The sequence below is a fragment of the Dendrobates tinctorius genome, unplaced genomic scaffold, assembly GCF_039654945.1.
Source record: "Dendrobates tinctorius isolate UK_male_01 unplaced genomic scaffold, ASM3965494v1 ptg000001l, whole genome shotgun sequence".
NCBI lineage: Eukaryota > Metazoa > Chordata > Amphibia > Anura > Dendrobatidae > Dendrobates > Dendrobates tinctorius.
In genome coordinates, this window is record NW_027361669.1 from 14,198,838 (window position 1) to 14,224,736 (window position 25,899).

At 44.8% G+C, this 25,899-nt stretch overlaps 1 protein-coding gene across 2 annotated transcripts in view; it reads right to left on the bottom strand.

The window, feature by feature from the left end:
* The window catches only part of F12 (coagulation factor XII), a 163,894-nt gene that overhangs the window by 107,742 nt on the left and 30,253 nt on the right, over positions 1-25,899 (bottom strand). For both annotated transcript variants that reach the window (XM_073566912.1, XM_073566995.1), the window contains exons 2-3: positions 5,586-5,622; positions 5,157-5,256 (exon numbers count right to left, since the gene is read on the bottom strand). In XM_073566912.1, the coding sequence (XP_073423013.1) occupies positions 5,157-5,256; positions 5,586-5,622 (137 nt within the window). The remainder of the gene's footprint in view (positions 1-5,156; positions 5,257-5,585; positions 5,623-25,899) is intronic.

Genomic DNA, 25,899 nt, shown 5'->3' on the forward strand with positions numbered 1-25,899 from the left:
TTTAGGTACATTAGGGGCCTTCTAAAGGCAACATGACACCCGCAGACCATTCCATCAAAGTCTGCATTCCAAAACGTCACTACTTCCCTTCCGAGCCCCGACGTGTGCCCATACAGGAGTTTTCTCCCACATATGAGGTATCAGCGTACTCAGGACAAATTGGACAACAACTTTTGGGGTCCAATTTCTCCTTGTATCCTTGGGAAAATGAAAAAACTGGTGACTAAAAGATCTTGTTTGTGGAAAAAATATGATTTTTTTATTTTCACGCCCGGGCGTTATAAACTTCTGTGAAGCACTGGGGGGTTCAAATTGCTCACCACACATCTAGATTAGTTCCTTGGGGGAAAATGGTGTCACTGTGGGGGTTTCCACTTTTTTGGTACATCAGGGGTTTTCCAATCGCAACATGGTGTCCTATCTCAATTCCAGCCAAAAACGTCAAATGGCGCTGCTTCCCTTCCGAGCTCTGCCAATGCGCCCAAATAGTCATTTACACCCACATATGGGGTATCAGCGTACTCAGGACAAATTGCACAATAACTTTTAGGGACCTGTTACCCTTGGAAAAATAAAATTGGGGGTGAAAAGATCATTTTTGTGGAAAAAATATGATTTTTTAATTGTACCGCTGTACGTTATAAACTTCTGTGAAGCCCTTGTGGGTTCAAAGTTCTCACCACATATCTAGATAAGTTCCTTGGGGGTCTAGTTTCCAAAATGGGGTCACTTGGGGGGGTTTCCACTGTTTAGGTACATCATGGGATCTCCAAACGCGACATGGCGTCCGATCTGAATTCCAGCCAATTTTGCATTGAAAAAGTCAAACGGCGCACCTTTCCTGCTGAGGTCTGCCATGTGCCGAAACAGTGGTTCCCCCCCACATATCAGGTATCAGCGTACTCAGGACAAATTGCACAATAACTTTTGCAGTCCAATTTCTCCTGTTACCCTTGGTAAAATAAAAAAAATTGAACCTGAAGTATTTTTTTAGTGAAAAAAAGTTAAATGTTCATTTTTTTAAAAAAATTCAAAAAATTCCTGTGACGCATCTAAAGGGTTAATAAACTTCTTGAATGTGGTTTTGAGCACCTTAAGGGGTGCAGTTTTTAGAATGGTGTCACTTTTGGGTATTTTCTATCATATAGACCCCTCAAAGTGGCTTCAAATGTGATGTGGTCCATAAAAATAAAATGGTGTTGCAAAAATGAGAAATCGCTGGTCAATTTTTAACCCTTATAACTTCCTAACAAAAAAAAAATTTGGTTTCAAAATTGTGCTGATGTAAAGTAAACATGTGGGAAATGTTACTTATCAAGTTTTTTGTGTGCCGTATCTCTGTGATTTAAGGGCATAAAAATTCAAAGTTGGAAAATTGCGAAATTTTCAAAATTTTCGCCAAGTTTCCGCTTTTTTCACAAATAAACGCAAGTTATTTGAATGAAATTTTACCACTAGCATGAAGTACAATATGTCACGAGAAAACAGTGTCAGAATCACCGGGATCCATGGAAGCGTTTCAGAGTTATTACCTCATAAAGGGACAGTGGTCAGAATTGTAAAAATTGGCCTGGTCATTAACGTGCAAACCACCATTGGGGCTTAAGGGGTTAATGGGTGGATGATCTCCAGTGGGGATATGGTGTTGAACCCCTTTTGCCTTCCCAAATCTAGAGGGTGTTTGCTGAATACGCGTTCATACTCCTGAGCCACTCGGTAAACCCCATTCTTTTGGTGTGAAGGGGTGTAGTCAGTGCCCACATGCAGCTGCTGGCACCACTCCTCCAGCTGTTTTGCAGAGCCATTGTCTTCCACCTGGTCGGATGAGACCAAGGACTCTGCTGCCAGTATGGTGTTGAAACTGACAGTAAACAGCTTAGCAACTGTGGCATACCGAGGTATTGTGGCCTCCTCCTCCCCACAATTCAAGAGGCGTACAGGTACTCTCCCTTTGGGGACATCAACTACCCCTCTGGCTGTCAGGACAGTGGGCCGGCTATCAGAGTACACTGGCTCTACCAAGGCTTGGTAATCTTTTCCTCTGAGGCCTATGGCTGCCTGACACCAAATTAACATTTCACCTCTGGGGGGTATTGCAATGGGGAATGAATCACTCACTCTGACGCTGCCAATTTCTCCGCCACATAGTTCTACCTGCTGTCTTTGCATCAGGACCTTGATCTCCTTTTGCAGGACCCGTTGCTCACTGGAACCAGCTATCTCAGCTACCTGTTGCAACAAAACAATAACCTCGGAAAGACAATTTTCAATCACATTAGTACCTAAGGTCATCATTGGGTTACATTCTCGTCGATCAATGTCTACAACTATCAGACCTTGAGATTTTAACTCTACTCGCCCCACCTTAATGGTAATTTCCTTACATCCCACTTGCGGCAAAGACTGACCATTGCTGGCAACTATTGTCAGTTCATCACTTGGGCCGCGAGTAAGTTCACAGTCAGCCCAATACCTTTTGTAAAGAATAAATGGCATAGTTGTCACCTGAGAGCCAGTGTGCAGCAAAGCGTTCATGGGGATGCCGTCAATCACCACTGGGAGGACCGGTCGCCCTCCAACATACTTGTTTCGCCAGTTCTTTGGGCCTTGTGGTCCTACTCCTGGGGGTTGGCCCTCTGCCCCAGGGGTTGCTCGCTTAAATAACAGAATCTTGCGATGTGGCCTGCCTTGCGGCAGTGAAGACAGATGGGATGTCCATTCTGGTCATAGCGATCATTGTCTCTCCCTCGAAGTGGCGGGATCCTCTTCTTCCATAGCCACGGGTCAGCCTCTGGACTGGAGGCCAGCTGGATCTTCTCCTTTGAGGACATCTGCATGGACTGCACAGTTTTGGTAAGTGCAGCCATTTTTTGGTCAGCTCTTGGCCCTGAAGGCGTAGTTCTGCAGATGGATCACTATCTAGAGTCTGTGCGTCAGCCTCCACAGGGCTCTGAGGGAAAGATGCTGCCTCCTGGTGGTAGGTAATTGCTGGGCGCCTAGGGGGCGCTGGACGACTGACATTTACACTTCAAACAAACTGCACAGTCTCCCTTTAAAATCGCTCAGGGTATGTGACTCCCCTGAGTACTGCGGTAGCCAAGCCACTCCCGGTATATATGGCATGGATAGCGGCATTATGGGGATTCCTGAGACGGTCGCTTGATCTTGCTGCGCTCTGGAGGCGGCGCTGGCCGCTGGATTCTGCGGCGCTATTGGAGCCGCAGCTGCGCTTGCCCCTGCACCTTGCGGCGTTGTGGGGGGTATGGTGGCATCCACAGCTGCATCTTCTCTTGCCTCAGACATTCTCTTCTCCCCCCTAGTTAACGTTGGCCAGGCTCCGTGTTCCGCTGGCTTACCCGGTTGCAGCTCCGCAGGCTGGATGATCGGAGCACGCCGGAACTGCAGGCCTCAGCTTCTCACTTCCCGCCCGCTGATCTCTACGCATGCAGCACTTCACTTTTCGCGCTATAACAAGCTCCGCCCACGATGGCATGCCCCTTCGGCTTCCCACGCATGCCAAGTGGCGGGGTAGTGGCAGCAATTGCACAATCACAGTCTATCGTACACAGTACAGTTTCTGGCACACAGGACACGGTGGCACCGGGCTTTGTAATCCTGTTCATGATGCCATAATTGGATCACACCCAGGGCTGTGGGATACTCGGTACCAGGCCGGTGTCTCAGAGGGATGGGTCACGTGGCGGTGATCCGGTCCATGGCCCTGGGCGTCCAAAGTAAAATGGGTGAAATAGTAGATGAATAAAGTTTATAGGTAGATGATTCGTGATGCCACCTGTGGTGTTCGGCAATGAAGGTGTTAAGCCAATGCTGCGGTGCAGATCCTGGGGCGCAGCAAAGATGTAGCAGCTCTTCACAGGCAGAGCTGTAGTCCCAGGGCAGTAGTAGTAGGTGTTGAGGTAGATGGTGTAGTGTTAGGCACAGAGATGTAGCAGTGCTGAGTGGGTTGCAGGAAGAATTCAAAGATCACAACAGAGTGTAGTTTCTTTTACCTTTACTGAAGGTACAATCCAGAATCCAGATTACAGATGGTACAGGAATTGGTCGGCCTGGAAGCAACTTAGGAATCTCTCTATGCAGATGGGTTGTGTAGTCTCCTTTCTAGTGCTAATCTAAAGTACTTGTAGTTCTGAATTACACTCAAGTTCCTCTTGCTTGCTCTTGCTTAGAACTCCACTCGTATGGCAGGCAGCCATAGCCTTCTCTCTCTCTGGCTCACACACATTGCTGCTGTGACTCTGAGTCTTAGATGGGAACAGAGCATTTACAGCCTCTTGTTCCTCCTGTTTCTGCTTCAGGACCATCAGTATCCATACAACCTCGGATGCCGGGGTCCGGTCTATGCGCTTCAGCTGGGAGTGAGCTCGACTTCAGCTCAATCCTTCCCAGCTCCTCTCTTCACGTCCACACTCTTCCCCTTCTCCACACGATCTGACTAACTTCCCGTTCCTGGCCACAGAGAGCAGCTCCTCAGCAGTTTGGTTCAGAGCTTCCTCTTCTGGCCTGGAGTGGGAACTGTGTTGTGTGCTGATTTACCTGATAGAGAGACCCTTCATTGCTTCCAAGCATGACATCACACTCCCTAGGAGGAAGGTAATGCCACTGTGGCGACCGTATGAACAACGGTGCGTACAAATCGGACAGCACTCGCATGGTGCGCTTTTTTTCTCGCATCTATTGACTTGCATTGGCGCGTCTCGTCCGAGATACACAGCAAATCGCAGCATGCTGCGATTTTTTTCTCACTCCGATTTCAGCTAAGAAAAGAAATCGCTGATGAGATGTAACCCATTGAATTACATTGGTCAAAGTGCAGTCCATTTTTCTCTCAAGTAAGTATGAGCCCTAAGGCAGCAGGAAAGCTAGGATCGGCCTTGTAAGGGAACCAATTGGCATCTACAGCATCCCACTTGAACATGTAAAAGCAGAGCATTCATGATTTATATATTGAGTTCTCATTTAGAGGGCCCTAGGCGATTGACTTTTCTGCCTACCTCTTGCCCCAACCCTGATTTTTGCTTTCACCCTACTGACAATAAATCACCACATAGCAAAGTCTAAACATATTTTTGCAAGGATCTTAAAAAAAATAAGGCAAAAAGGCAATATAGCACATTGAAATATGATCATTGCCCTACCATGGCCTGGGTCCATGCTTTCCTTCCTTGATACAAGTGTGATGAAGCATGCGGGCATGGTGAAAAGGGAAATGGCACAGCTGACCGCTCTCTGTCAGAACTAAAGGTTACATAAGATTGTTGTCATTGTTACAAGACAACAATACACACACAGTACATCATCATAAAAAGCAATATAATCATTTAAAGGTATTTTCCAGACTTTTAGAATTGATGGTATAACCTTACCACAAGGCATTAAATAAGTTGTCCACTACTTTTTCATTGATGCCTACTGTATCCTTAGGATAGGTCAAAAGACAGAGGCATTGTGTGCTTCAGAAGATATACTGTATGAACATACTCTTTTAATAGTTTATCCTAAAGATAAACTGTTTTAAAAGATTGGATTAAGATTAAACAGGTTAAAGATTTTTTTAAAAAAGTTACCTATTCCAGATATTTGCTTTTGCTTTTCTTTGTGTTTCTGAAACAAAAATTGTTTTCATATTATTTACCATAATTAAGTGATGGAATAAAAAAGGTTAGAGTTTCAGTATTAGAAAACCATTGCTTAATATATTGCAAGCAACTTCACAATTTAACAGGGGTCAGTTAATCTCTATAGGTTGGACTCCTGAAATGTCTGTTATTCTGCCTTAAAGAAAATCTGTCACCGGGTTTGTGGTACCTCATCTGAGAGCAGCATAATGAAGGGGTAGTGACCCTGATTCCAGCAATGTGTCACCATGTTGCTTGCTGTAGTTTTGATAAGATACCTGTTTTATCTGCTGCAGATTTACTTATTCTCTGTATGCTGAGCTCTGTATAACCACACTCCAGCACTGATTGACAGCTTTCTGTATACACTGTGTGTGGAGACACAGGGGGGTCGGCGGGCACCCTGGTACGCTAGATGAAACTGCATGGACCAGGGATCATCACACCGAATGCCCGCTCTTCTTTTAACTTGGGCATAAAGCTTACTCAGGCAACACAGGGTGAAGGTAAAACGGTGTGGTAATACTTTATTGAAACACAAAACAGGCAGATAACACATAGAACAGTCCCAGCACAATACCCAAGATTGTGCACATAACAGAGTCTCACCCTTCCTTCCATTGACCCCCCGGGATAATGGCAGCTGTTACTTCAGAGTTTCCAGGGTCGACTAACCCACCTGTGGCATGCACACAGAGGAGGCAACAAGTGTAGGAAGATGACAGTCCATTCAGGTACAAGGCCAGTTGACCGGAGGATCACTACCTGGCTTCATCTTCCAGGGTCGATTATTCCACCTGTGGCACGCGCACAGAGAGGAGGTAACAAATGGCTTAAGAAGTTGACAGTCCATTGAAATACAAGGCCAGTTGACCTGAGGGTCACAACCTGGTTTATCCGAACATCTCAATGGAGCCAGGCAACAGGCAGGTCCCAATCCTGGCTTTGTCCAAATGTATCCATGGTTCAGCGATGGTCAATGGAGCAGATCTGTATTTTTACAGCCAGGGCCGAGGTCCCCTAATCCGTCATCATGTAGAATGATAAATGTGTCCCTCGTGATGGAGCCATGATGTCTTGGCTGCAGTCCTGTAGAGACTCTCTGGATGTCTGGATGTCTTGGCTGAATCACTGTCTCTCTTTCTGTCTAACTATATACAGGCATGTAACCTCTTTTTATAATTAACAAGTCCTTCAATCCAGCATTACAGATAAGGGGAAGAATGGTGATGACTAAATCACATTGTTTGCATAAAGATTCCGGATTTTCCTTTGTGCCTGTTTGCCCTGATCCAAGATGGAGTCTCATATCTCGCCCTGTCATGGAACTTCCTGTCTGTCCTGATTATTTAAGTCCATGTCATGTGCTCCTCTGTGCCTGAGTATTTTGTTGCTGTTGGCTCCAGAGATCCTGCCTGTCTGCTGGTGGACTCCCTGCTGCTGCTGCTCATTACTCGGTGCTCTGCCTTTCCACGTTCTGCCATCTATAGTCCTCTGTGCTTCTCCCTGAAGCTCTCTGTGCTTAACTACGGTCTGGACTTCTAGTGTGTAGCTATTCGCCCCTGGAACTGCTGTGGCTAGAAAGGAATCCTGACATCTCCATTTCCTCTAGGTCTGTGTTTGTTTGGGCTACGTTGCTGGACTTGTGCGGGACTTTCAGCCCTAAAGGTACATATAGTGACCTTCTCTTGTTTATGCCGCTCTTGTATCATGCTGGACTTCTACGTTTAAGCCATGTACATTTCCACCCTTATGATTGCTGGACTTCTACACTTTAGTGTTGTGTGTGGGCTCATTCTTAACATTGCAGGACTGCCTCATTAAATGCGGTGTGCTTACTTTCATACTTACTGCTGGACTCCTACATTTAGTGCCTTGTGCACACCTGCGTCATATTACTGTTGGACTGGTTCATATTAGTGCTTGCGTCCCGCTCTTCAGTTATTCTGCATCATTCTATATTGTGCTGTTTTCGTTACCATTGCAGGAAGAACTCTGTTAGTTGTGTTACCCTTGTTAAATATACCTATTTGCATCTACTTTGGTCTCAGTCTCATATTATCTCACGCAATTAGATTCCGTAGTACCCTTATAGTTGTTACAGTTTAATTATGTAATCTAATTGCATAGGTTAGATTTTTTTCCTATGTTTGTAATACCAAAAACTGGCTGGCATGGACAATGTATCATTAGCATATGGGTAAACATCACTAATCATCAAAGATAAAGGTACAATATGTTATATCAAATGTCAACTTACAAGTCAATATTATAGGCTTACACAAGCAAAATTCTTTTTTTGTTGACCAACCAGAAAGAAACACATAAATTGAAAACTCAAAATATAGATAACAGTCTATTCTTTCTGGATTGCTAAAAATAGTCATCTGATTAAGATACAATGCTGTGTCTCGACACTGTGCATAGGCAGAGTTGCCAATCAGTGGTGGGAGCAGGGTTATAAAGAGGAGAGCTCATGAATATGGAGGACTGTGGTGATGATGGGTGTGGATCCATTGTGCCACTGGCCGGACTTACTCTGGAGGGGCATAACTAAGTGGCTATTTGGTTTTCACTAGAGTCCCTGATAGTAAGAAAAGGTTTGAGCTGTTAGGGTAGCCACCAGGTGCCCCACCAAAGCAGTACCTGGACCTGCAGCAGTAGACCTAATTGTTAGATGCAAAACACTAAGCACAGAAAGAGAGGTGGTCAGACAGTCTGAGGTTGGGACAGCCAGCACAGGATAAATAAATGCGAAACTGAGATCAGGAGGGGAAAAGTCAGACAAAACTAGAGAAAAAGAACAAACAAACACCTTGGCGGAACATTAGAGACAACTGAAACTAGAAGCCTAAGTTCAGGCAAGGTGTGGAGGGAGGAGCTGCCTAATATAACCCTTGCTGGAAGGGGATAGGCCAGGAAAGCAAAACTCTGCAAGATACAGCAGGTTTACATGTCTGCAGACTCTATTCGTGGCTCCTTATAGCCAGGTGGATATAGTAGAAGGAAGCAGCAGTGCTGGGAGTACTGAAAGCAGCAGCTCAGCAAGATGGCCTTTCACAGGGAGGAGCAGAGCAGCCAACTCAGTGAGTAGTACGGCGCTGAGAAGGTGTGCGGGTTTCGTGTGTGACAAGGACTACATGGCAGTAGGTTTACTAGTCCTCTAGCAATAATTTCCTGCTGATAATGTACTGGGTGACCCAGTCCATCAAGTGCCTCCCCTCCTTTGAACACTTACACATGTGTCACGTGTGGCACACTGAAGTTTTAGCAATATTAATGTAATATACATAGTTTTGAAGGCTGAAGGAAGACCTTATGTCCATCTAGTTCAGCCTATTTTTAGTGCAGCTGTTCTGCATTGTTGATCCTGGGGAAGGCAAAAAACCCACAGAGTAGAAGCCAATTTTCTCCATAGGGAAAAAATTCCTTCCCCTAAGCAGGGTCAACCATCTGCCTATAATATTATGTTATTCGTACCCTTCTATACTGTTACTCAAAAGAAAAGCATCCATTCCTTTCTTAAATTCATTCAGTGAGCTGGCCATCACCACTTCCTCAGCAAGAGAATTCCAGAGCCTCACTGCTCTTACCGTAAAGAACCCTCTTCTATGCTGGTGCAGAAATTGTCTTTCCTCCAAACGAAGAGAATGCTCCCTTGTTCTTGTCACAGTCCTTGGTACAATGTGTGGTTCCATACTGTTATTTAATGTGTGTTATGTATTGTGATGTGATGTATTCAATATGTCCAGGAATAGGGATAATGTTGTGAGCTCATTCTCTGGTTCACCAGTTGTGAGTTCCCCTTCCAGACCCCCTCTGGTGGTGACGGGAGGTGGTGAGGCTGATTTGATCGGTGGAGATCTGCCACCTGAGAATGAGGATGACGATTGGATCTCAGGATTCTCAGATTGGATTTAAGACAGCCGACGCCCTATTCAGTTGCTGGTGATTCCTTCTGGCTTGCCAGCTCTTGGTTTTCAGCTCTGTTCCAGTCATCTAAAGCTAAGTTTTTTTGCTAATGTTCACACTTGATTTTGTTGGTCTATTCAGTTGTTTGTATGGTCAGCCAGCCCCCGGCTAGGGTCTGTGCTGAATTTCCACTCTTATTAATCAGTATTTTGCCAATTGGCTTTTTGTCCCTTACTAGTTCAGTCTCTTTTTGCTCTGTCTCAGAATATTTCAGAGTGCTGATATAGTGGGAGAAGTCTTGTGACTTTAGGGTTAATTTTGCTATCAGAAGTGTTGGACATTATTTTTGTAGGGTTTTTTGCAGGTTGCAGACAGTGTCTTTCGTTTCCTTTCCTGTCTAGTTAGTTTGGGCTCCATCATTTGCTCAGCCTATTTTCCTGCCTGTGTTTGTGCCTTCATCTTGTTTCACCGTCAATACATGTGTGGGGGCTGTCTATTCCTTTGGGGTCTGCTCTGGAGCAGTTAGTCTTCCCTTCTCTTGCTTTAGGCTTATCTAGTTCTCCGGCCGTGATGAGGCGTCTAGGTTCATCGTAGGCACGCTCCACGGCTACTGCTAGTTGTGTGGTAAGATCAGGAATCTGCATAGTTACCAACCTCTCTGGTTTTCTGTGACTTAGTTTGTTTTGCTTTTTCTCCTCGGTGACCCATTCATAACAGGATAAGATAGGATAGAAATTAGCATAGAGCAATAGTGTGTTAGATTAAAGGGCGGTATTGTCATGATCCAGACGGGGTTTTGAGTCCTGTCTTTTCATGTTCCCGGTCTGGTCATTTCAGGGGTTAACTTTTCTCAGCCTCAGTCTGGTTTCAGATTTGCTATTTAGCTTCGTTGCATCCTGCAGGTGGTGTTAGCTATAGTTCTGCCTTTGGCCTGTGTATATGACTCTGGTATATCCTAATTTGTCCTGCTGTGATCCCTCACTTGCCCTGTGTCTGTTTTTTCCCTCTGTCTGTTCTGACTTCAGACCTGCTTCTCTGTTTGGTCTTTGTCGTATCCGCTTCCAACTGTTGCCGATCCTCTGGCTTGTTTCTGATGCTGTGACCTCTGGTACTTCTGCTCCGGGCTGTTTCTGACCCGGCTCGTCTGACCACTCTTTCGCCACCTGGTGGCACTTGTGCTGCTGCTCAGTGTTGCTACGCTGTGTGTGCAGCCTCTCTTCCCTCACCAGCACCCCTTGGTGGAGGTTGTGCTACACTGCACTGCAGTAGCATAACATTATAGCTGACCAATACATTTAAAGGGAATTTTGCATTTTTTTGCTCTGATCATGGATCCGCTTTGTAACTTGGCGGATCAGGTGTCCAATCTGTCCCAAATGATGCAGGATTTGTCAGTGGAACATAGGCCTCTTGAATCCTCTCACAACCAACTCCAGCGGGAACGTACGTACTCACTGTTAAATCTTTCAGGGTTCCATAACTAAATCAGTTCTTAGGCAATCAAACCCCACTGATGTGTCCTTACACTTCTCCTGAACCTACAGGCAGGCTCCCTGATATATTCTCTGGAGAGGAGAGGTTTCTTGCATTGGAGAGGAGAGGTTTCTTGCATTCAGAGAAAGTTGTAAGCTATTTTTTTCCCTTAGACTCAGATCCTCTGGAGATGAGAGTCAAGGGGTGGGGATAATTATTTCATTACTCTGGGAGGGGCCTCTAACCTGGGCTTTTCCTTTACCTGCCTCTGCCCCTGAACGTACATCTGTGGAAAGGTTCTTTGAGGCTTTAGGACTGATTTATGACTAACCAGACAGGTTCAGGGTAGCAGAGAACATGATTATGGGTCTCTCCCTAAGTAAACTCACTGCTGAACGGTATTGTTCTGAGTTTAGACTGTGGTCTGCTGAAGTGTCTTGGGATGACTTTGCTTTGAGATGCAAGTTAAGGAGAGGACTTTCTGATCATTTCAAGGATGCGCTGGCCCTCCATCCACCACCCAGTTCCCTGGAAGAGGCCATGACCAAGGCCATTCATATGGACCCGAGGTTACAGGAAAGAGGAATTATCCAGCGTGAGATTCCTGTATTGCCTGCCAAGTCTGAGGTGTTGCCATTCACGGAGACTATGGAGGTTGGTGACACCAGATTCAAGGAGAAAGAGAGGAAGCGACAACATGAAGGGAAATTATATTTTTATTGTGGAGATCCAGGACATTGGAAGAAGGACTGCCTCTCTTGTCCATCGAGTAACAAACTGCCGAGTCTGGGTGATTGTCGAGGAGGTCACCCAGACTCTTAGGTACCATTTTCATAATTTCAAAAACTTTTGTTAGAGGTGGAACTGTGTTATGGATGTGGTTTTGCATCCACTTCAGCTTTTGTGGACTGTGAACTTCATTGACTCTAGGCTGGTATCCAAGTTAAAGTTAGGGACAGAAAGCAAAAAACACAAATATCCTGAACTGAAAAGTAAAAAAATAAACTGCAAATAATGCATAAAGGTAATAATAATAATAATAATAATAAGGGTATTTAGTAAACATAATTTTGATTAAAATAATGTACAAGCCATCCCGCCACGTCACGGCAACCCTTGTGGGACAGTCCCTACTCTAGTATTTAAAACCTTTTCACTTGCCAAGTGACGTGAATGTGAACAAGGATCGAGCGGCTGAACCACTAATAAAAGCTTAGGCCAGACAGGATGGTTTTCCCAGTTCAGAAAGAGGGCGGTCACACCCATATATGCATTGAATGCCCAATGAAATGAATAAAAAACAAATCTGAACTGAGAAAAGTAAGTTAATGTGTATGCACAATGAGAGTGCATATTATCACATGACCATTAACCAGAGAAAACAGAAAGCAAAAAACACAAATATCCTGAACTAAAATGTAAAAAAATAAACTGCAAATAATGCATAAAGGTAATAATAATTATAATAAGTGCTATGGATGTGGTTTTGCATCCACTTCAGCTTTTGTGGACTGTGAACTTCATTGACTCTAGGCTGGTGTCCAAGTTAAAGTTAGGGATAGTTGGGCTTGAGACTCCCATCCATATCATTGCCATTGATAAGACACCGTTGACTCAAAATGTTATTAAATATGTCTCTGAGGAGTTCCTCCTCAAGGTGGGTTCCTTGCACAAGGAACAAATTTCATGTTATGTTATGAATAATTTTCCTACGGGACTGGTGTTGGGGTTCTCCTGGTTACAGAGGCATAATCCTATTATAGACTGGGGATCTTGTGATATTGTTAAATGGGGTCCTAATTGTTCCAAAGGTTGTCTTTCTGCTGTTTTTGTGCCTGCCATTAGTCCAGCAGGTATTCCGGAGTACCTGAAGGACTTTGGGGACGTGTTCTCCGAAAAAGAGGCTGAGGTCTTGCCACCACATCGTCCTTATGATTGTACCATTGATCTTATTCCAGATTCTAAATTGCCCAAAGCCCGTTTGTACAATTTTCCTGGCCCGGAACGTACTGCTATGAAAATCTATATCTCTGATAGTGTACACAAAGATCACATCCGTCCCTCTATCTCACCTGTGGCCACTGGATTCTTTTTTGTCAAGAAAAAAGATGGTGGTTTACACCCGTGCCTCGATTTTTGGGAACAAAATAAAATTACAGTAAGAAATACCTACCCTCTCCCACTCATTCCTGATCTCTATAACCAATTGCCAGGGGCTAAGTGGCTTTCCAAACTTGATCTCAGGGGAGCATATAATCTTATCCCTATTCGGGAAGGGGGTGAGTGGAAAATGGCATTTCTCACTTTCGAGGGTCTGTTTGAAAATTTGGTCATGCCCTTCGGTCTCACGAACATTCCCACGGTGCTTCAGAACTTAATGAATGATGTTTTTTCTAATTTTATCGGGCATTTATGGTTGTATTTCTGGATGATATCCTTTTTGTTCTCACCTGATAAGGAATCGCACATTGGTCATTTACATGCTGTTCTTCATAGGTTACGGGGAAATTCTCTGTTCGCTAAACTCAAGAAATGTTTGTTTTGTGTCCAGGAACTTTCCTTTCTGGGAATCATCCTTACTGCCAATGGGTTTTGGATGGATCCCGGAAAGGTTCAGGCCATTGTTAATTGGGTGCAACCCAGAGACTTCAAGGGTCTGCAGCATTTTCTGGGTTTCACCAATTATTATCGAAAATTCTTCAAGAGGTTTTCTCAGTTGGTCAAGCCACTCACCGATCTCACTCGCAAGGGGGCTGATCTCAAAGTCTGGTAACCCTTGGCGGTTGAAGCCTTTACTACATTAATGAAGTGTTTTTTGTTTGCTCCTGCATTGGTTCAGCCCGATCCATCAGAATCGTTCATTGTAGAGGTGGATGCATCAGAGGTGGGAGTGGGGGTGTTGTTGTCTCAGGGACCAATTTAAGACCATGTGCTTTTTTCTCCAGGAAGTTTTCTTCTGCAGAGAGGAGCTGTGATGTTGGTAACTGGGAGTTATTGGACATAAAATTGGCTTTTGAAGAATAAAGGCATTTTTTGGAGGGGGCGGTTCATCTGATCACGGTTGTTAGAGATCACAAGAACTTGTCTTACATTGACTCTGCCAAGTGGTTAACTCCTAGATAGGCTACGTGGTCTCTTTTTTTTTCTCGTTTTTATTTTTCTATCACTTTTCAGCCTGGTTCCAAGAATGTCAAGGCAGATGCCTTATCTCGCAGTTTTGATCCAAAATCACCTCTTGAACCTCCTTCCTCCATTCTTCAGCACGGGATGGTTTTTGCTGGGGTATCCTCTGAATTGGAGCATGAGATTCGGGAGGCTCAGTCTCTTGCTCCTCCACCTTTGCCTGATAATAAGCTTTTTGTTCCAGTTCAGTACCAGTTGAGGGTTGGTCCGCAGTTCACTTCAGTATTTGGTCCATTGGAGGGATTACGGTCTTGAGGATCAATCTTGGGTCCTGGTGCGATCTGTCCATGCTGATCGATTAGTTCGGACATTTCATACACAATATCCTGGGAAGCCTGGGGGTTCGGTGGCCCCCTTGAGGGGAGGGTACTGTCATGTTCCAGACCGGGTTTTGAGTCCTGTCTTTCAATTTTCCCGGTCTGGTCATATCAGGGGTTAACTATTCTCAGCCTCAGTCTGGTTTCAGGTTTGCTATTTAGCTCCACTGCATCCTGCAGGCGGTGTCAGCTATACTTCTGCCATTGGCGTATGTATATAACGCTGGTATATCCTGATTTGCCCTGCTGTGATCCCTGACATGCCCCATGTCTGTTTATTCCCTCTGTCTGTTCTGACTCAGTGTTTCCCTGTAAGTTTGTTGACTCCCTGGTTTTGACTTGGCTTGCTTTTGGACCTGCTTCTATCTTTTGTCTTGGTCGTATCCGCTTCCGACCGTTGCCAATCCTCTGGCTTGTTTCTGACCACGTGTACTGCTGTAACCTCTGGTTCTTCTGCTCCTGGCTGTTTCTGACTCGGCTCGTCTAACCACTCTTTCGCCACCTGGTGGCGCTTGTGCTGCTGCTCAGTGTTGCTACGCTGTATGTGCAGCCTCTCTTTCCTCACCAGCACCCCCTGGTGGAGGTTGTGCTACGCTGCACTGCAGTAGCATGACAGGTATATTAGCATAAGGAACAGGCAAAGAGGGTTAATAGAGACAGGCAGCACAGAGGTTAAGAAAATGGGAGGGACAATATAGAGCTGAAGGCACCTTAGTGAGGCTGCTTCCTGGTTGAAATCAGAAGCCCGGGAATCCTGCCCAAGGGCAGTGAGCATACGGTTTATGGGACAGCTTCAGGCTGTGAAGATAGAGCTGCTGTGGAGGAGAGGGGCCTCAGGCCTTGGGACAGAGTGGTTGGGCACCAGTTTAGTGGAACTATCTCCAGGAAGGATCCAGGGTCTATGACCAGGACGGGAGCAGCTATAATAGTGTTCCCGGTGCTTTGTCCCATGGGAGCCAGACAAGGGGATTCCATAGACCTGGTGACGCAGAAAGATCAGACAGGATGATGGAGAGAAAGGAAAGAGAGCTCATCTTGTTTTGAATGTGCTGCCAAAGTGTTATGTGCCTGTGTTTTCCAGTAAAGGTTAAATGTTTGCAAAGGACTGTGACTCTGCAGTAATTCTTGGAACTTGCAGCCCTGAAGCCAGAGTGGCAGAAACTGTGTTATGCTGCATGTGCAGCTGAAGGAACTTTATATTTCACCTGTAAGGTGCCAGGGTGAGGGAATGCTAAATTCTGTTGTCAGGGCTACCACCCTGGTCCCCTTACAATAAAACACTTATTTGTAAGCAAACAGACCAGTAAGTGACACATCACTGTAATTAGGGTCTCTAACCTGATGACAAATTCCCTTTAATAATTATTAATGATTTTAATTATTAAGTCACTAAAAGGTTATACTCAATTTGTGCTGTGTTGTATTGAGCGGCACACAGTTCTCCAGTCTTCTTGATGCTGGGAGTGGACACTCTTAAGTGAGTAACAGTTATGGTTCAGTAGTTTCCACCTAGTGTTGAGCTTGCGCTAGAGTCACACATTAACAGTCTGTTAGTGCTTGTTCTGAAATCTACACTGATATCACTATGTTTGCACATAGAAACAACAGTGCCTTCGAACAAGCACTAGTGAAAACAAACTGCCAATGGTGTGAGCGCAGGGGTTTGTGATGTTGCAGGACTGATAGCAGGTCAGTAACTGAAAGGGGAAAGTATGGAGATGAACAGCTAACTGTGGTATTGAAATCTGGAGAAAGATAACTGCTGGAGGAAAGCGTCATAAGTTAACTCCTCAGCCTGGAATGTAGCTACTGAGGATACTTGGCCCAGCTTTGCTTGTTAGCCTCCTTGGAAACAAGCTGTGAACAATGTAAGACAAAAGCTCTCATAGCAGGAGAATGACAGTGGATAAAAAGAGGAAGTCAATGGCAAAGTTGATATTTTAATGCAGTCTAACTAACTATACCAGCTTCATAACATAAGACTACCGCTTTAAAACAAATGTTACAATCAGCATAAAATATATAAAAATTTCTAAATTAAATAAATGAATTAGAAAATATGTAGAAATAAGGACTTGTCATATCTCATAATATGTCTGCTTAAGGCTGGTTTCACATTTGCGTTTTTTAGCGCTGGAAAAAAATGCATACGTGCGCATGCGTTTTTTCCCCTATATTTAACATGGGTGCGCATACCTGCGCGCTGGTAAGCGCATGTATGCGATTTTCATGCGCTGCGTTTTTTTGGGGTGTGCGTTTGTATTTTCCAGACGCAGCATGTTGCATTTTTTGGCCCTGCAAAAAAGCGCATGCGCACGTATGCGCACGTTTTGCGCTAAAAATGGCCATTATAGCCTATGGATGCGCATACATGCGCACTGGCATGCTCATGTATGCGTTTTTTTGCACATGCGTTTTTTTTTGTTAACCATGGAATTTAGGGGTTTGGGTTAGAGTTAGGGTTAGTTAAGGGGGTTTAGGGTTAGGGTTAGGGTCAGGGTCAGGGTTAGGGTTGGGGTTAGGGTCAGGGTTAGGGTTAAGTATGGTTTGGTTAAGGGTTAGGGTCAGGGTTAGGGTTAGGGTCAGGGTTAGGGTTAAGTATGGTTTGGTTAAGGGTTAGGGTCAGGGTTAGGGTTAGGGTCAGGGTTAGGGTTAAGTATGGTTTGGTTAAGGGTTAGGGTCAGGGTTAGGGTTAGGGTTAGGGTCAGGGTTAGGGTTAGGGTCAGGGTTAGGGTTAAGTATGGTTTGGTTAAGGGTTAGGGTTAGGGTTAGGGTTAGGGTCAGGGTTAGGGTTAGGGTTAGGGTTAGTTAGGGTTTAGGGTTTGGGTTAGGGTTAAGTATGGTTTGGTTAAGGGTTAGGGTCAGGGTTAGGGTTAGGGTTAGGGTTAAGGTTAGTTAGGGTTTGGGTTAGGGTTAAGTATGGTTTGGTTAAGGGTTAGGGTCAGGGTTAGGGTTAGGGTTAGGGTTAGGGTCAGGGTTAGGGTTAGGGTTAGGGTTAGTTAGGGTTTAGGGTTTGGGTTAAGTATGGTTTGGTTAAGGGTTAGGGTCAGGGTTAGGGTTAGGGTTAGGGTCAGGGTTAGGGTTAGGGTTAGGGTTAGTTAGGGTTTAGGGTTTGGGTTAGGGTTAAGTATGGTTTGGTTAAGGGTTAGGGTCAGGGTTAGGGTTAGGGTTAGGGTCAGGGTTAGGGTTAGGGTTACGGTCAGGGTTAGGGTTAGTAAAGTCATGGTTTGGGTTAGTGTGAGGGGCCACCTAATGTTGGAAAAAAACGCAAACGCGGTAAAAACGCACTAAAAACGCATACAAACGCATAAAAACGCTGCGTTTTTTTCATGCATGCTCATAAAAATGCTTGAAAAAAACGCAGCAGTTGTATGCTTTTGTATACGTTTTTTCAATGCGTTTTTTTGCGGGAAAAACGCGCTGCAAAAAAAAGCAAGTGTGAAACTAGCCTAAGTAAGTACTTATATGTCCTATTAACCAACAATGCTGGAATTTCTTTCTTAAAAGTCTGCATTGTGTTGCACCTCTGATATTCTGCCTGGAAATTCATAAACAAATTATCAACTGGGTGTTACATTATCTTTAGCAATAATGCATGGATAATGTCAGGCTGTGACTAGAGTTGAGTGACTTTGGTCGGATCGGGTTTCATGAAACAAAATTTGTCTCAGATGAAACTGGTCCGATTAGGGCAAAAAAAGTCGGAGTTTCGTCCGAAACCCGACCCCAATGCAAGTCAATGGAAAATAAAAGTCGGCATTGAGCGGATGATCCGATCCGACCAAAGTCGCTCAACTCTAGCTGTGACCCATTTTTTTTAAACATTGTGCAATATCTTTATTTTGATTTATATTTCCAAAATTAATTATAGAGGAATAATAGCAACTTATAGTTACCAGAAAACTTTCTTTAGAGTTGTTATTTCATTGGGAATACAAACATTTGCTAAAACAGAAATTTCAGGACTAGTGATGAGCGAGTATGCTCGTTACTCAAGAATTCCGAGCTTGCATGTGTGTCCTCCTAGTAGTTCGAGCGTGCTCGGAGATTTAGTTTGAGTCGCCGCAGCTGCATGATTTGCGGATGCTAGACAACCTGAATATATGTGGGGATTGCCTGTTTGTTATCTAATTACTATGTAATAATTAATTCAGCTTAAAAGGTTATTCCTACAATCACATCATTTTTCACAAAGCACAATAAATGACAGGAGTAAGCACATAAAGCCAGATCCTCGATGAGGTGACGCAATAACATTACCACATCTCTCCCATGCTGGGATGCTGACTGTGCAGCGGGGTCTCCGGGATCAGGGCTTGGTGAGTATATAGTGTTAGTTTTTCTTGTGCTACTTGTGGTAAATGAGGGGCCATCATTCTGTGTGTGGACTAATCATTCTATGTGGGGACTACTGTTGGTTCCATGATCACGTGTGTGGAGTACTGTAGAGTCTATTATATTGTGTGTGTGGACTACTGTGGTGGCCATTATACTGTATAGGAAGACTACTGTGAGGGATTTAATCCTGAGTGGTGGGACTATTGTGGGTCCATCATCCTGTGTAGAAGGACTACTGTGGGGGGCCATTATAATGTATAGGGGGACTACTTTGGGAACTATCATACTGTAAGGGGAGACTACTGTGAAGCCATGATACAGTGTTGGAGACTATTGTGTGGCCTTCATCCTGTGTGGAAGAACTACTGTGTGTCTATTTATTTTTATTATTTAGCCTCAGCTCGTGTGGGGGGACTACTCTGATGCCATTATTCTACGTGGGAAGACTACTGATGGAGTCATCATACTGTGTGTGAGGACCTACTGTGGGACCATCTTTTTGTGTGGGGGGAATACCGAGGGCCATTATACGGTTTGGCCGATGCTGTGTGTGGGATGCTGCAGGGGTACTGATGTGTGGTGTCTGCTGTAAAGGCAATCATAGTGTGTGGGGAGTGCTGCGTTGGCCACCATCAGGCTCGGACTGGCCCATAGGGTAACAGAGGAATCCCCCGATGGGCCCCTGTGCAGATCTGAGCCCCCAACCCCACTGTATGAGAAGTTTTGGGCACCACATTTTAAAAAAGACATCAACAAACTGGACCAAGTTCAGAAAAGAGCGACCAGAATGGTGACCGGTCTGCAAACCCTGTCTTATGAGGAAAGGTTGCAGGATTTGGGAATGTTTAGTTTGCAAAAGAGAAGACTGAGAGGAGACTTAATAGCTGTCTACAAATATCTAAAGGGCTGTGACATTGTAGAAGGATCAACTTTATTCTCATTTGCACAAGGAAAGACTAGAAGCAACGGGATGAAACTGAATGGGAGGAGACACAGATTAGATATTAGAAAAACTTTTTGACAGTTAGAGTGATCAATGAGTGGAACAAGCTGCCACGAGAAGTGGTGAGGTCTCCTTCAATGGAAGTCTTCAAACAGAGGCTGGACAGATATCTGACTGGGATGATTTAGCGAATCCTGCTTTGAGCAGGGGGTTGGACCAGATGGCCCAGGAGGTCCCTTCCAACTCTACGATTCTATGATTCTACTTGGCATAATTCAATTGATTCTGTATAGAAAAAGGCTATCTCATCATTCATTAATCAAACTACCCAGTTTCTTATTACATAGAGATATAGGTAAATTTGTGAACGAGGGTAATGTAATATTTGTATGCATGTGGGCCCCCAAAGTCAGTGTTACTGGTGGGCCCTTAGCACCCTAGTCCGACACTGTCCACCATACTGTGTTTGGAGGTTCAACAGAAGCCATTATAATGTGTGTGTGAGGGGCTACTGCAGGGTTATAAGACTGTGTTTGGGGAACTACTGCAAGTCCATTGTACTGTGCATGGAAGAACTACTGTGGGGTGCTCATACTGTATGTGTGTGTGAGAAGACTAATGTGGGATCATTATTGTGTGTGTGGGGTAAACTACTGTGGAACCATCATACTGTGTGAGGTGGAGGCATCACGCTAATTGTGGGGGCAGTGGAGTCATCATAATTGAAAAGATGGGAAAACTGAACAAATCCGTCAGAAATAACGTCAACAAACTATATAATCTTTTAGGTTGTTCAGTAGAGCTGGTATCTACCATTATATGGTCAATGTATGGCGGCAACATTTGTCTTGATTTTTGTACATTGATTTTTTTTCAGTAAAAGAAAAAGTCATCTGCTTAGGTTCCACTGCGGAGGGGCCCATTCAAATGTGATTTCCCCAACCCACCTCATCCCCTGTCCTGAACCCCTAGCTATATCTCTGGCCCCCAACCTTTAAAAGTCATTAATTGCAGAGATAATGCCAGCCCTGCATTTTGCGTGTAGTGTCCAGATTAGACAAACAAAAAGACCTTTGGTGATATTACATGACCAATGGTCTTTTACGCAGCGGAAGCATGGAACGTGTGCAGATGAATGAGTGTGATAAGTTATCTACAGATTGTGTGTGTGTGTGTGTGTGTATGTACAGTGGGGAAAAAAAGGATTTTGTCAGCAATCAATTGTGCAAGTTCTCCCACTTAAAAAGATGAGAGGCCTGCAATTGACATCAAAGGTAGACCACAACTATGAGAGTCTTAAAATGAGAAAACAAATCCCGAAAATCAAATGGAGAGTCAGTGGCGCGTGTGTATGAGTGTAATTCCAGCAGCAAACACTAAGACACCTGTCACAAGGGTGTCAAAGAAATAAGGTAAAATAACTCATAATGTTAGTGTGCGCTTGGAACACTCATAAAGAAGAGGGAAATCTAAATTAGGTGGTTATAGAAAGAAAAAAAAACCTCTTATAAGTGCTCCTTATGTAGCTGGATAATAGCGAGAAAATAGCAATTAGAAATAGACAATTGTAAGACCTCAGAAGAAGTGCTTAAGGGAAAAAATATATATATAGATGCTGGTGGCAATCTTAGTTCCAACCTGAACAATTATTAAAAACTAAAAAGGCTGAGTGAGGGTAAAAACCTGAAATCACTGAGCAGGTTATATACTGCAGGGTACTTCTCCCTGATAGCAGCTTAAAAAAAAAAAAGTCAAAGTCAAATTGCAGCCTGTGAACAGCTGTGCAGAGTAGACGCAAGGTGCAGGTTAAAATAGCACTTTTTGCTCCAGCGCTTGGAAAAAGAGGGGGGGTTTTGTACACAGGGGTATAGACGAGTTACAGGGGCTGCCCCGGCCGGTGGCAGCCTCCTGTCAGTGTACCTCCAGCTGTGGAGCAGACGTGAGCGGCCTCTCGCTCTCCCGTCGTCTGTGAGCTGCTCCAGGTATACAGGACCTTCGTGATGTGAGTCAGCACATGACCACTTCAGTTTCATTTGCTGGTGGTTGCAGCGGGGACCAATGGACTTTCCAACATATTTCAAAGACTAAGGCCGGGGTCACACTAACAGACGCAAAATACGCTCCGTAGTTTACAGGCATAATACGGATGAATGACCCCTAAATAGTGCTCCGTATGTCATCCGTAAGCAAGGTGTGGTCGCGTATTTTGCGCATATCAGCATCCGTATGTAATCCGTATGGCATCCGTATGGCAAGATTTTCTCGCAGGCTTGCAAAATGGACATATAATGGAGCCCTATGAAAGGGTTTCTAACAGAAACCAAAGAATAGATATAGACACATAGAATGCATATATACACTCACTGGCCACTTTATTAGGTACACCATGCTAGTAAGGGGTTGGACCCCCTTTTGCCTTCAGAACTGCCTCAATTCTTCGTGGCAGAGATTCAACAAGGTGCTGGAAGCATTCCTCAGAGATTTTGGACCATATTGACATGATGGCATCACACAGTTGGCGCAGATTTGTCGGCTGCACATCCCTGATGCGAATCTCCCGTTCCACCACATCCCAAAGATGCTCTATTGGATTGAGATCTGGTGACTGAGGAGGCCATTTGAGTACAGTGAACTCATTGTCATGTTCAAGAAACCAATCTGAGATGATTCGAGCTTTATGACATGGCGCATTATCCTGCTGAAAGTAGCCATCAGATGTTGGGTACATTGTGGTCATAAAGGGATGGACATGGTCAGCAACAATACTCAGGTAGGCTGTGGCGTTGCAACGATGCTCAATTGGTACCAAGGGGCCCAAAGAGTGCCAAGAAAAAATTCCCCACACCATGACACCACCACCACCAGCCTGAACCGTTGATACAAGGCAGGATGGATCCATGCTTTCATGTTGTTTACGCCAAATTCTGACCCTACCATCCGAATGTCGCAGCAGAAATCGAGACTCATCAGACCAGGCAACGTTTTTCCAATCTTCTACTGTCCAATTTCGATGAGCTTGTGCAAATTGTAGCCTCAGTTTCCTGTTCTTAGCTGAGAGGAGTGGTACCCAGTGTGGTCTTCTGCTGCTGTAGCCCATCTGCCTCAAAGTTCGACGCACTGTGCGTTCAGAGATGCTCTTCTGCCTACCTTGGTTGTAACGGGTGGCAATTTGAGTCACTGTTGCCTTTCTATCAGCTCGAACCAGTCTGCCCATTCTCCTCTGACCTCTGGCATCAACAAGGCATTTCCGGCCACAGAACTGCCGCTCACTGGATTTTTTTTCTTTTTCGGACCATTCTCTGTAAACCCTAGAGATGGTTGTGCGTGAAAATCCCAGTAGATCAGCAGTTTCTGAACTACTCAGACCAGCCCTTCTGGCACCAACAATCATGCCACGTTCAAAGGCACTCAAATCACCTTTCTTCCCCATACTGATGCTCGGTTTGAACTGCAGGAGATTGTCTTGACCATGTCTACATGCCTAAATGCACTGAGTTGCCGCCATGTGATTGGCTGATTAGAAATTAAGTCTTAACACACAGTTGGACAGGTGTACCTAATAAAGTGGCCAGTGAGTGTATATATCTATAATAATAAATGCCCTAAGCAGCTTCCGGTTGTAACAACTTCCGTCCAGTTGTAACCGGTGACGTCACCGCACACCTCTTTCCATGTTAACCCTCAACACACACACTCCTCTCACCTTTCACCATCTCCACTCACTCTTTCACTCCACATACGACCCTTTCTCTCACTCCATCTCTCATACTCACGCCGTCATCGCCGCTGCTCCACGATCCCCGACATCTTCTTCCGCCGGCGCCATCCTGGATCCAGACGTTGTCCACGCCGGCGACATGTTCTTGCGGCGACGCCATTTTGGATCAGCGAAATCCCGCGATACTCAAGATGGCGTCGCCACAAGAACATGTCGCCGGCAAGGACGACGTCGGGATCCAAAATGGCGTCGGCGAAAACTCGCGATTTCGCCGACGCCATTTTGGATCCCGACGTCGTCCATGCCGGCGACATGTTCTTGCAGCGACGCCATCTTGACTATCGCGGGATTTCGCCGATCCAAAATGGCGTCGCCGCAAGAACATGTCGCCGGCGTAGACAACGTCTGGATCCAGGATGGCGCCGGCGGAAGAAGATGTCGGGGATCGTGGAGCAGCGGCGATAACGGCGTGAGTATGAGAGACGGAGTGAGAGAAGGGGTCGTATGTGGAGTGAAAGAGTGAGTGGACGTGAGAGGAGTGTGTGTTGAGGAGTGTGTGTGTTGAGAGTTAACATGGCAAGAGTTGTGATGCTATCGCATCCTCACGATGCGATAGCATCGGGCCATAATCTAATATATATATATATATTCTATGTGTCTATATCTATTCTTTCGTTTCTTTATTAAACCTGTCAGTGTGAGTTTACTGTATAGCGCACTGAATTGCCGGCTTTGCTAAAAGACACCGAGTGCGTATTTCTCGCAAGTCACATGTGTGGTCCATGTGTAATCCGTATTTTTTGCGCACCCATAGACTTGCATTGGCGTATTACGGGCGTAGTACGCTGACAATCGCAGCATGCTGCGATTGGCACGGACCGTAGAATACGGCCGAGAAATATACGGCTGTTGGGAGCAAACCCATAGAGAATCATTTGTCCGTGTGTAATGCGTGCTTTAAACGCCTCTCACTCATCCGTATTCCTCGCCAGTGTGACCCCGGCCTAACTGTCTTCTTCCTCAGGGATCCCATGGAACTAAGATTGCCACCAGCATCTATATATATATATTTTTTTTTTCCCCTTAATCACTTCTTCTAAGGTCTTACAATTGTCTATTTCTAATTTCTCGCTATTATCCAGCTACATAAAGAGCACTTATAAGAGGTTTTTTTTCTTCTTTCTATAACCACCTAATTTAGATTTCCCTCTTCTTTATGAGTGTTCCAAGCGCACACTAACATTATGAGTTAAATTCATAGACTGTAAGCTTGCGAGCAGGGCCCTCTTTCCTCTTGGTATTTGTTATAATCTACTGTATGTGATTATTGTTATGCTGTAATGTCTATTGTCTGTACAAATGTAAAGTGCTGCGGAATATGTCGGTGCTATAAAAATAAAATTTATTATTATTATTATTATTAAATCCAGAAAATCACCTTGTCTGATTTGGTAAGATTTATTTTGCAAATTATGGTGGAAAATAAGTATTTGGTCACTAACAAAAGTTCATCTCAATATTTTGTTATATATCCTTTGTTGGCAATGACAGAGGTCAAACGTATTCTGTAAGTCTTCACAAGGTTGGCACACACTGTTGGTGGTATGTTGGCCCATTTGTCCATGCAGTTTTCCTCTAGAGAAGTGATGTTTTGGGCCTGTCGCTGGGCAACACGAACTTTCAAATCCCTCCAAAGGTTTTCTATGGGGTTGAGATCTGAAGACTGGCTAGGCTACTCCAGGACCTTCATATGCTTCTTACGAAGCCACTCCTTTGTTGCCATGGTGGTGTGCTTTCGATCATTATCATGCTGAAAGACCCATCAACGTTTCATCTTCAATGCCTTTGCTGATGGAAGGGGGTTTGCACTCTAAATCTCATGATACACAGCCCCATTCATTCTTTCATGTACACGAATCAGTGGTCCTGGTCCCTTTGTGGAGAAACAGCCCCAAAGCATGATGTTGCCACCCTCATGCCTCACAATAGGAATGATGTTCTTTGGATGCAACTCATTATTCTGTCTCCTCCAAACACAATGAGTTTTGTTTCTACCAAGCAGTTCTACTTTGGTTTCATCAGACCATATAACATTCTCCCATTACTCTTTTGGATAATCCAAATGCTCTCTAGCAAACTTCAGATTGGCCCGGACATGTACTGGCTTAAGCAGGGGGACACGTCTGGAACTGCAGCATCTGAGTCCCTGGCAGTGTAGTGTGTTACTGATTGTAGCTTTTGTTACGGTGGCCCTAGCTCTAAGCAAGTCATTCACTAGGTCCCCTCGTGTGGCTCTGAGATTTTTGCTCACCGTTCTTGTGATCATTTTGACCCCATGGGGTGAGACCTTGCGTGGAGCCCCAGATCGAGGGAGATTGT